Source organism: Haliotis rubra, unplaced genomic scaffold (genome assembly GCF_003918875.1).
Source record: "Haliotis rubra isolate DU_JTF1 unplaced genomic scaffold, ASM391887v1 Scf455, whole genome shotgun sequence".
In the NCBI taxonomy this organism is placed as follows: domain Eukaryota; kingdom Metazoa; phylum Mollusca; class Gastropoda; order Lepetellida; family Haliotidae; genus Haliotis; species Haliotis rubra.
The window spans coordinates 185378-197176 of record NW_025767141.1 but is presented as its reverse complement, the minus strand read 5'-3'; the positions used below and the strand labels follow the sequence as shown (position 1 = coordinate 197176).

The 11799-nt window shown below is 39.5% G+C and overlaps 1 protein-coding gene across 1 annotated transcript; it reads left to right on the top strand.

The window, feature by feature from the left end:
- The first annotated feature begins 1290 nt into the window (after positions 1-1290).
- LOC124290057 lies at positions 1291-10033 on the top strand. Its single transcript, XM_046726745.1, has 6 exons — positions 1291-1350; positions 4157-4219; positions 5281-5429; positions 6295-6441; positions 7344-7381; positions 9651-10033. Exons 2-6 carry the CDS (start codon positions 4158-4160, stop codon positions 9759-9761), a joined length of 507 nt encoding a protein of 168 aa, XP_046582701.1. The 5' UTR covers positions 1291-1350; position 4157; the 3' UTR covers positions 9762-10033.
- The last annotated feature ends 1766 nt before the right edge of the window (positions 10034-11799 follow it).

The following is an 11799-nucleotide window of genomic DNA, read 5'->3' as shown; positions in this document are numbered from 1 at the left end:
TAACAATGCAGACATACAGCCAGCCATACGTTCATTCGGGTAACAATGCAGACATACAGCCAGCCATACGTTCATTCAGGTAACAATGCAGACATTCAGCCAGCCATACGTTCATTCAGGTAACAATGCAGACATACATCCAGCCATACGTTCATTACGGTAACAGGTACAGACATGCAGCCAGCCATACGTTCATTCAGGTAACAATGCAGACATACAGCCAGCCATACGTTCATTTCAGGTAACAATGCGACACATACAGCCAGCCATACGTTCATTCAGGTAACAGTACAGACATACAGTTCACATTCTGGTATTGCACACGGCCATACGTTCATTCAGGTAACGAAGTGCAGACATACAGCCAGCCATACGTTCATTCAGGTAACAATGCAGAGACATACAGCCAGCCATACGTTCATTCAGGTAACAATGCAGACATACAGCCAGCCATTCGTTCATTCAGCTAACAATGAAGACATATAGCCAGCCATACGTTCATTCAGGTAACAATGCGGACATGTACAGCCAGCCATACGTTCATTCAGGTAACAATGCAGACATATAGCCAGCCATATACGTTCATTTAGGTAACAGTACAGACATACACACAGACATACGTTCATTCAGGTAACAATGAAGACATATAGCCAGCCATACGTTCATTCAGGTAACAATACAGACATACAGCCAGCCATACGTTCATTCAGGTAACAATGCAGACATACAGCCAGCCATACGTTCATTCAGGTAACATACAGACATACAGCCAGCCATACGTTCATTCAGGTAACAATGCAGACATCCAGCCAGCCATACGTTCACTCAGGTAACAATGCGGACATACAGCCAGCCATACCTCCATTCTGGTAACAATGCAGACATACAGACGTTAATTCAGTTGACCACGCGGGCATACAGCTAGTCAGAAGTTCATATTTGCAGGCATACAGACATCCATACATACTTACTCTGAGGTTCGGATTTGCGCTTCTTGATGCTGTCAGGTCTGAAAACGGTGACGACTATACTGGGTTTGTGTTTGAAGTTTACTGAGAAAGCGTAATCCCAAGTATAGCCGGCTACATTTAACCACTACCATGGCATTGTATGTTCCTTGACAAATATTGGCCCCGCAAGCATTACCCATCCATTTTCTCATCAACACATTCACTGCTGTATTCAAGATTTTAAAAATCAGTTTGCAAAATGTGGATATCCCTCGTCAGCACCCTTGCCTGTTAAAGCTTTTTGTGTCTTCCTCGATTGGGGGCGGAGTTATTACACAAACCGAACAGTCGGAGACAGATCTGGTCTCAGCTCGAGTCGTTATCCTGTTCATTCACACAGGTTCGTACTTTTTCGTATTTTACTAACATATTTCACTATATCTTTGTTCATTACTGTGGATGAATGGCTCTTTTCATTTTCATTTGTGGGAAATAGAAAAATTGCTATTCTCACTCTCCGATGAATATGTATTACTGATGTAACTATAAGTGTGCCTGTGTTGTTATTGTACATGTGTTGCTACTCAAAGACAGTCATCGCGTCGACTACATGAATCGGTTAAGTTTAATTGACATTTGTGAAGACTGTGTGCAGGAGCTATTTGCGAAATTCAGTTTGTTGACTGACATATTATCAGTATAGTTTGCTTATACCGTAATTATCAATACAGTATTCACTATAAGGACTTGTTTCTAGGCTGTAAATAAGGTTAGTTTATACAAGGTGGAGCGTAATAGTGAGGCGTCTGCCTATCACGCTGAAGGCCCGGGTTCGATCTCCGGTGGAGGCACCTAGGTTCGGGTCCCGAGGTGGGCACATTTGTGTAGTATCTTTGGACAAGATACTTAAATCCACCATGTCCCAGTTCACCCAGCTGTAAAATGGGTACCCGTGATGATGTTCTGGCAAACTGAGTGATTAGTTCATTGCGCCCAACAGGCAGCATGGTTGTATGATCCCCAGGGAATTGAAAGAGTATCGGATGGTATGATAGTGTCCTATGACCGGGGATAGTAATGTACGTAGCGCCGTCAGCAGGCAATGTGCCTGGATATGAGCGCCATATAAGCGGACTACTAATGAATGTTAATAGTTAGTTTATACTTTTGACATTTGTGTTGGTAGTTTCTAGTTGGTAGTTAATAAAGCTAGTTTATACAATAAATATTGATACAGTTAATTTTACTGTCACTGTAGAGTTCGTTTATGCTGTGGACCCGTGAAGGTCCGGGTTAGAATGAGCCTTCATTAACCCATGCTTGTGGTAAGAGGCGACTAACGGGATCGGGTGGTGAGGCTCGCTGACTTGGTTGACACGTCATCGGTTCCAAATTGCGCAGATCGATGCTCATGTTGTTGATCACTGGATTGTCTGGTTCAGACTCGATTATTTACAGACCGCCGCCATATAGCACTTACTCGTTTATGCTGTGAATATGTGTACTTTTTACTGTAAATATTATATAGTTAGATTATATTGAAACTGGTATACTCTGACTATTAATAAATTTAGTTTATACGGTTATTATAATTAGTTAGTAATATTTTATGATTCAACTTTTAATAAAGGTTTTATTTGTACAGTACGTTTACCATTGAACTGATAATAGGGTCAGTGTATACTGTACTTTGAGTACGGTTTATAATGTTACTGTGCCTACATTTAGTTTAGACTATAACAATCAATCAAACTTGTTTATACTGTTACTATGAACACAGTAATTTTTCATGTTATTTATTGTCAGATTCATACTGCACTAGTTGTTCAGTTCGTTTATACTGTACCTACTAAGACAGTTTTTACTGTAACTGTTTATACATACATTTAAAGTGTATATTGTTACCATCAACATTTAAGTTTCCACTATACTGTTTGTACTGATAGTTTATACGTTACAGATGCTGTAACTAATAATACAGTCAGTATATACTTTTACCTTTACTACATCGCTTATAACTATATATTACGACAGTTCAGTATATACTGTTACCTTTAGTACATCGCTTATAACTATATATTACGACAGTTCAGTTTATACTGTTACCTTTAGTACATCGCTTATAACTATATATTACGAGTCAGTTTATGCTGTTGCAATTTTGGTACATCGCTTATTAGATATTACGACAGTTTATAGTGTTACCTTGCAACTAATTACATCGCTTATTACTATATATTACGACAGTCAGTTTATAGTGTTACCTTTAGTACATATTTTACGCTTATATACTGTTATATATCGCTTATAACATTCGACAGTCAGTATATGCTGTTACCTTTATTACCGTATTACAACAGTCAGTTTATACTGTTACCTCTAGTACATCGCTTATAACTATATATTACGACAGTCAGTTTATACTGTTACCTTTAGTACATCGCTTATAACTATATATTACGACAGTCAGTTTATACTGTTACCTTTAGTACATCGCTTATAACTATATATTACGACAGTCAGTTTATACTGTTACCTTTAGTACATCGCTTATAACTATATATTACGACAGTCAGTATATACTGTTACCTTTTACATCGTTTACGACAGTCAGTTTATACTGTTACCTTTTAGTTCATCGCTTATAACTATATATTACGACAGTCAGTTTATACTGTTACCTTTAGTACATCGCTTATAACTATATATTACGACAGTCAGTTTATACTGTTACCTTTAGTACATCGCTTATAACCATATTTTACGACAGTCAGTTTATACTGTTACCTTTAGTACATCGCTTATAACTATATATTACGACAGTCAGTTTATACTGTTACCTTTAGTACATCGCTTATAACTATATATTACGACAGTCAGTTTATACTGTAACCCTTATCAGAGTAGTTTAGACTGTGAATATTTGACAGTAAGTTTAAACTGCAACTATGAATACTGTCAGTTTGTACTGTACAAATTTCTACTGTTAGTCTTGTTGCAATCACCCTTACAGTGTGACAATATCATAACAGGAATATAAATACTGATACAATCACCACGCGAATGTTTGGATTGATGTTCATGTTATCGACCACTCACTTAATGCTTAGCACATGCACGGTAACACTCTGAAGGCCAGATTTTGAAATATTGATGACAATATTTAAACGCTCTTATATAATTAAAAAAGTATGCCTTGTTCGCAGGATGCTTGCCCTCCGACTTACCGTGTTCGCCCTTCTCTACTGCGGGACCTGTGGTTTCTCCAGGTACAGTAAGACATGGACTACATTTGCCATGGGCGCCGTAAGATAAAGTAGCCTACGATTTTCCGTACGATTCTTTAGGCATCGTGGGTGACCGCGGGATACGACGTTTGTGTTCACATTGTCTCCGGCCATCGTGCGATTTCCTTGGGGACAGGCCAAGGCAAACCAACATGGAGGCTGCACGGAAATCGTACGGGATCTTACGGAGGCCGCACGGTGACCGTGTGGTAGCCGGGCGATGGCCGTGCGGATATCCCACGATGCTTTAGTTTTAAAAAATCGTGCGTTTACCGCACGCTTCCATGCGGTGCCCGTGCAGTGCCCGTGCGATGCCACCTACGGGCTACGGGATTACGATATTTTCAAATTTGACAAACTTCGCTGTTTGACAAATTCGTAGAGGCTGCCGCGCCCATAGAGTCGTGCGATAATCGTTCGGCCACCGCCTGCCGCCGCACGGCGACCGCACGGAAATGGAAATTGTCTACAGATCCATTCAGTTATCGTTACATCCACTGGAGTTCCACAGGGTTGTATTAGCTCTCCCAACTTGTTTATTTCCAATACAAATGACTGTGGGTGTATGTTTATGATAACTGTCTTACTATTAAATTTGTTGATGATGCAGGTCTAGCAAGTTTTAATAAATATTCAGAACTTGAGATGTGATGTTTAATTTTTCGTCATAGCGTAGTGACAATTTCCTATTCTTAAACGGTGACTAAAACTTCTATTCAGAGAAAAGGATCTAATAAATGTTCAACATTATTTAAATGTAACTTTTCAACAATTATTTAAAACACCTCATGGCAATGGAGGTTAATGCTATAGTGCCGTAATCATTGTTAATATATGTCTAATGTCTTTTTGGAACAGGGATAATGTTTGATGTTTTCTAAGTTAAAGAATTAAACGGAATACGACTGAATGCGACGTCATCAACAAAGTTAACAAAATCGAACAAAATATTATATACTAGTGCTATGAAATTAACTGCCACGTGATGCTTATATGCGCAGTGTTGGTATTTCACTAATTCACTCACTTACTCTCTCCTGAAGGTACTGGTTTAACATGTTTAACAACTGCAACCCTCCTGAGAAGTTGTTGGGGAAGTTCTGTGCTGCTGTGGTGGACAACGACTACGACGAAGACGGCAGGGTGGACTTCAGAGAAGTCCACAAACAAATCCTAGATTTCAACTACGACGGTCAGTTCTTTTAGCTATCGACCCATTCCTGAAAACGTTATCTGTCACATTTTAGCCTCACATTTTGTCACTGGTACCGATTATTGCTATGGTTACTTAGATTTCGAAGACAAATGGACAAATGTCGTCTGCTTTTTAAAAATCTTGATAATGATCAAGAGGAAACGAATTAATTGTACCAGTTTCCGCAGCATGACCATTCTAAACACCCTGTTCAAGACACACAAGGGCTCCTTAGTGTGTCTGTATAGCTGTTAATTAAATTATTCGGCTAAAATCTTTGTCACACTTAAAAATATATATTTCTTCAAGCTTTTAAAAGGCTGCAAACACTGACAGAGAACGATTTTATAGTTTTTCATTTCCGAAAAATCTGGCTTTGTAAAGATTTACTCTCAAGAAACACTAAGGTAATACAATTAAGTATGATGATCATTGTGATGATGATGATGATGAGGAGGAGGAGGAGGAGGGGGGGGAAGGAGGAATAGGAGTGAGTGAGTAAGTGAGTTAATATTTAACGTCACGTCGGCAATATTTCAGCCATATCGTGACGAGAACATATTTGACATTGAAATGGAATATATGTATATTATAAAAACCTGTCGACGAAGGACAGTAAAACAACTAGAATATCACAATTAGAATTAAAACTAGCGTGGAAAGTTAAAACTAATAACACTATTTGGACAATACAATATAAAAACAGGCTATAGATCGCGAACAACAGAAGGTAGATCACCATACAAGGGACAGGACGAATAGGAAGTTGTTGGTGGTTGTCGTGATGATGACGATGATGATGATGATGATGATGATGATGATGATGATGATGATGATGATGATGATGATGATGATCCTACAGATGACCCTTGCACCATGCAACAGTGGGAGGCTGTGACAAGATGGACGTGTCGGTACGGCTACTCCGAGGAGTACGGCCGATTCATGTACGGTCTCTACGACAGCGACGACAATGGCGTTGTGAACGCAGACGACTTCAGCACATTCAGTAAGCATTTCTAAGATGCGTGTCCATCAACTAATGAGTGAGTGAGTGAGTTTAGTTTTACGCCGCACTCAGCAATATCCCAGCTATATGGCGGCGGTCTGTAAATAATCGAGTCTGGACCAGACATTCCAGTGATCAACAGTATGAGCATCGATTTGCGCAATTGGGAACCGATGACATGTGTCAACCAAGTCAGCGAAACTGACCACCCGATCCCGTTAGTCGCCTCTTACGAAAAGCATAGTCGCCTTTTATGGCAAGCACATGGGTTGCTGAAGGCCTATTCTACCCCGGATCTTCACCGGTCCCATCAACTAATGGGTATAGCGGGAGCATTTGGTGCACGGTTGAATGAACTGATTCATCAAGGAATATCCATTTCAGTAGCATCTCAACAGAAAATAGGCTGAGATGATCGCAATGTCCCAGGAATGACGAACTAAGAGGACATAATGAAAGCGTCACATTGTCCTTGTGTCCTAGAATCGCATGTCCTCAAAGACCAGTGGAAAGTCTATACAAAGTGCCCGACCTTCGACAGTACATATGAATACTTTGATCTGAAGAATTTTGGATGATATCAGTTCACTGTGTAACAGTTATCGTTTGTGAGATGCAGTTCAGTCTCTCACCGATAGAATTACCCATTCCTTCTTCATATAATTGCCCAGTTTGGAATCAGAACAGGTGCTTGAAACATCATGTATGCTATAAGAGCCTTATGAAGGGGACCTGGTGGGTACACTACAGGGGACTGCCTGGTCATGTGTCGGTGTACCACGAAGGCTAGAGTCACTGCTAGATATTTTGATACCGTGTTTATCGGATATCATTATAGACAGGCAACCATGATTTACCTGGGAATAATTGAAAACTCACTTACATGTTTATCTTTTTTCCAGATTTTACCACCGTCCAGTTCTTATCGTTTCAATACATTGTAAGTAAATGCACAGTTTAGTCCGGATATAACGAAAGTCTATGTCATAAATATACAACGTTGTCACAACGTTATGGTTTCGTCCGTACAACGTTAGTTTGTGGATTCCCATTTACGTTGTCACAACGTTGTGACGTGACGTTGCACAGTGACGTTATAATAACGTTGTCAGTAGGAATGGAAATTACGTTACTGTCGCTTCAGTATATTTATGGGATGGTAATCATAAAGTGTAATACAATAGGTAAATAATGCACCACGGTCTTGTTTTCTGCAGTAACAGGCCTACCATAGTGACGAAAAACATTATTTATCAAAGCCTGTTTGTCTCCCCGCGCCGCCATCTTTGACGATTTTTATGCCGTTTCGGGATGATATGACTGCCGTTTTGGGATGCAATGACTGTCGTTTTGTACGCTCGGCGACCGTTCTCGAGCGCTTTTGTAGCTGATACGCGAGTCGTGTTTCCATTTCAAACGATTAGTTTTCCATTACAGATGGGTTTGTTTCCGTTTTAGAGGATATTGTTGCTGTTTTGGAAGTCTATTTTCCTATATTGGTGATTTATGTTCTGTTTTGGTGTATATGAGTTCAGTTTTGAGGATTTGTTCACCGTTTGTATGGTAGGCCTGAGTAATTACGAGTAATTCGACGTCACTCTTCGACAGTTTACGTCGCATCAACGTTTCAGAAACGATGAAACATAACGTTGTGTAATAGTCGATACACAACGTTTTGACAACGGAAATATGTATTTATCATCAAATGGAGTGTGTTGTCGGTGCAATAAAGCAATCTGATAAACTTGGTATCCAAATCTGATAACTATGCAAATTACGTCAATCCACGAACTACTTTCACAAAACTCCATACACGCCTTGCGAATCCTAAAACGTTTAACATTTCACTGATGACGTCGTCGCGAGTTTACATTGTTTGTAAACAAACATGGCTGGCCCAATTCTCAAAATTGGTGATTCTGTAAGAATTGATGACAGAGGTTCTGGAGTCGTTACTGCAATAATTGACTTTGGAAAACATAAAACGGAGTTCTTCGTTCAAATTGAAGGTACGGATAATGAGGTACGGATAATGAGGTACGGATAATGAGGCACGAATGAAAGGCAATCGTCTAAGAAAGGTACCAGCCAAGGATTTCGATCTATCGATCACAATACAGACGACTAATCGATTCCGTCAGGTATCAGAAACTGATATTGATGAGGTGATTACCCGCAATGAAAATAGAAACACTGCCAGGAAAATACTGCCTGATTTTGTTGTTCTTTTTAGACAGAAAAATCTTATTTTAAGCATGAGTTATGTTTGCACTGTATTAGCGACTAGTCACAACCATATGCTGCCGTCATGAACGACCTTCACCTTGGTGTAAGTATTTTTACGCGAATGTTCGATTCTCTTCATATAAATTCACGTACGATTTGCTTCTTTTTAGAGTAATTTTAAGAGTGACATTATATGATAAAGAGATTATTAACCTCGTGTGTTTCCGTATCATTAATAATATATATTTGGAATTAAATGATGTATTATGTATTATACATAATACAATTTTTATTCCTAATAATATTAATGATACGGAAACACACGAGGTTAATAATATCTATATGTAACGTTGTGAAATAACGCAATAAAATGACGTAATACTAACGTTGTGACGCCGTTGTGTCATGATGTTACCAATCTACAAACTTCCCACAACGTTGTTAAAACGTTGTGGGTTAGATGGGATCACACCATCTGTGAAAGGTCCGAACTGATTTGCTTGTTGTAGGAGAAAACTAACAGGTACGGCTGATCAGCCTCCTTGAAGGTCACATAAAAGGTTTTCATGAAAAAGGTTAAATCAATTCATAACAAACTAAGTGAGTCGGCAAGGCTAGTTGACCTGCCTTAGATCACCATTTGGCTATATTGTGCCATGTCATGCTCATGTGAAACACCCGTGAATTAATCTTCAGTAACCCATGCTTGTCGTAAGAGGCAACTTACGGGGCCGGGTGGTCAGACTTGCTGACTTGGTTGACACATGTCATCGTATCCCAATTGCGTTGATCGATATTCATGGTGTCTGTCACTGGATTGTCTGCTCCAGAGTCGAATATTTACAGAGCTGGAATACTGATGAGTGTTGCGTTAAACAACAAACAAGCACACAAGAAACAAACAAACACTCATATTGCACCAAATACTACCCAAACCCAATACGCTGGATATCCATTTCACTCACTCACTCCCCTGTCCACAGCGTTTCAAGGACCTCTACTGCAGTGACCCGAAAAACAGGGAGAGCCCCCTTGACAAACTCCAGTGTGACGAGGTCGACAACCTGAGGCCAGAGGACATCAAGTGTCCATAAGGATGACCCTCACTGATCTTTATGGGACCGTCCATCTGTTTTTCTTGGGGGAGTGAATCATACATATAAAAAAATATCCGAAAAATACGCTTGAAGAACAACTGAAGACATTGTATGTATAAAAAAAGCATTGATGCCACATGTGGTGGTACAAACAATATGTAGGTTCATTGGTTTAATTACAAAAAACATCTGGTCTTCCTACAAAACCCCAACAGAATATCGAATGGTCGGTCCCTAATGTGAAACGTTAATAAAACATTGTGTATAAACAGGTGTTTTGTACTTTATGGGGAATCTGTCAATTTAGACGTGACATTGTTAGAGTGATGGAGGAGTGGTGGGATAACATGGGGGTGGGGTAACATAGGGGTAGGGGTAGATCGTCACATCGAAGTATCCACACGAGTACAATGTGTGAAGACCACCGTGGTGTCAACCACGTGAAAAAGCTGGAATACTCCTTTAAGTCGGGTAAAACGATATTCACTCTCTCACCCACTACACTTATCTTAATTTCTGAAACTTAGAACTGTACAAAAGAGAAATATTAGATTAAATAGCAAATTCATACGCATATGCATATGCTATATTCATATCCTATAATAATAATAATTAGTCAATTTATATTGCGCTAAATCTACACCGACAGCATGCCCATAGCGCAAGATTATCATTACCCCGGGTAAGCTAAGCTGCCTGTGAGGCGCGAGAAGGATAATAGTCATCCCACCGGGTACCCATTTTCTGCGTTGTTAACAGAGGTACGTTTGAACAAATCCACTTCCCTGAGGTGAGACCACATGTATCACATGTTCTTCGTTGTGGGGCAACGAGAAAGTCTCAGGATCCAAGCTGCCAATCACGGTCACACATCCAAAGACTCACCACGCCCAACGTCGATTTACTTCAACAGATTTGTGAATTGAGCTCTATGCACAGGATCACACACCACCACCTAATCCTAAACATACTTTAAGGGCAAATTTAATGGGTACGTTGAACTTTGCAAAATAGGATAGATGGTCAGAGGCAGCAAATATCGTATTCAAAATGTCGAAAGCGGCGCGTAAATTTAATGGGTACGTTGAACTTTGCAAAATAGGATAGATGGTCAGATGCAGCAAATATCGTATTCAAAATGTCGAAAGCGGCGCGTAAGTACAGCTTATCTTCAGTTTAATCCTGTTTATGAATTTCAAAGACTGAAACGAAAATACAGCTTCCTCAGACGACCACTGTCACCAGTTGTTAGGTAAATTGCTCCTCGTTCAAAAAAGCCTGTGGAAACACGGCATGAGTCCACAGGCCCTTGTGTCTTTGCGAGGATTAAAAATTAAAAATACCCATTTGAGATGACATGCTTCGACATGCTTCAGAGTATAATAAATCTTGATTTATTGTACTGTGAAGCATTTCGAGTCGGGGGTCATATCAAAATAAAAAATTTTAAATCTTTAATCCTCGCAAAGACACGAGGGCCTGTGCTGGAGTCGTCACATTTTACCAGTTACAACACCATTTAGATGCAAACATACCACATATTTGCGCGGGATCACTTCCTCATATAACAGTGGTGGTATCCTTAGAACAATACACTTTGGTAATTGCTGTTTGATAATTTCTTCGAATATCCTGCCTCTATTGTATCCTAATACACAAGAGGAATTGGTAGGATATACCATATAGTAATCATGGAAATCTGACGGTAATAATTATAGCTCGCTGAAAAGCCAAGAAAATACCTTGACGCTTTCACATAAGATGTAATGATTAATAATGATTATACTCTGTTATTTGTAGTTTTACGTTGAATATGACGTTGGGCACATGAACCGATTTCTTGAGAGGCATATGGAAGTTGGCATTCAAGTATAGTATGACCAGAAATTATTGAGAATTTTAGGAATATGTTTAATTGGATTTCTAGTATAAACAACCTTGTCCAGCTATCAATTGCTTGGTTTCATTCAAGAGAGACAACTCCGTTAATCCTTTTTCATTAGTTTGTGAAGAGTTTCCCCTTTGTTTACTTACT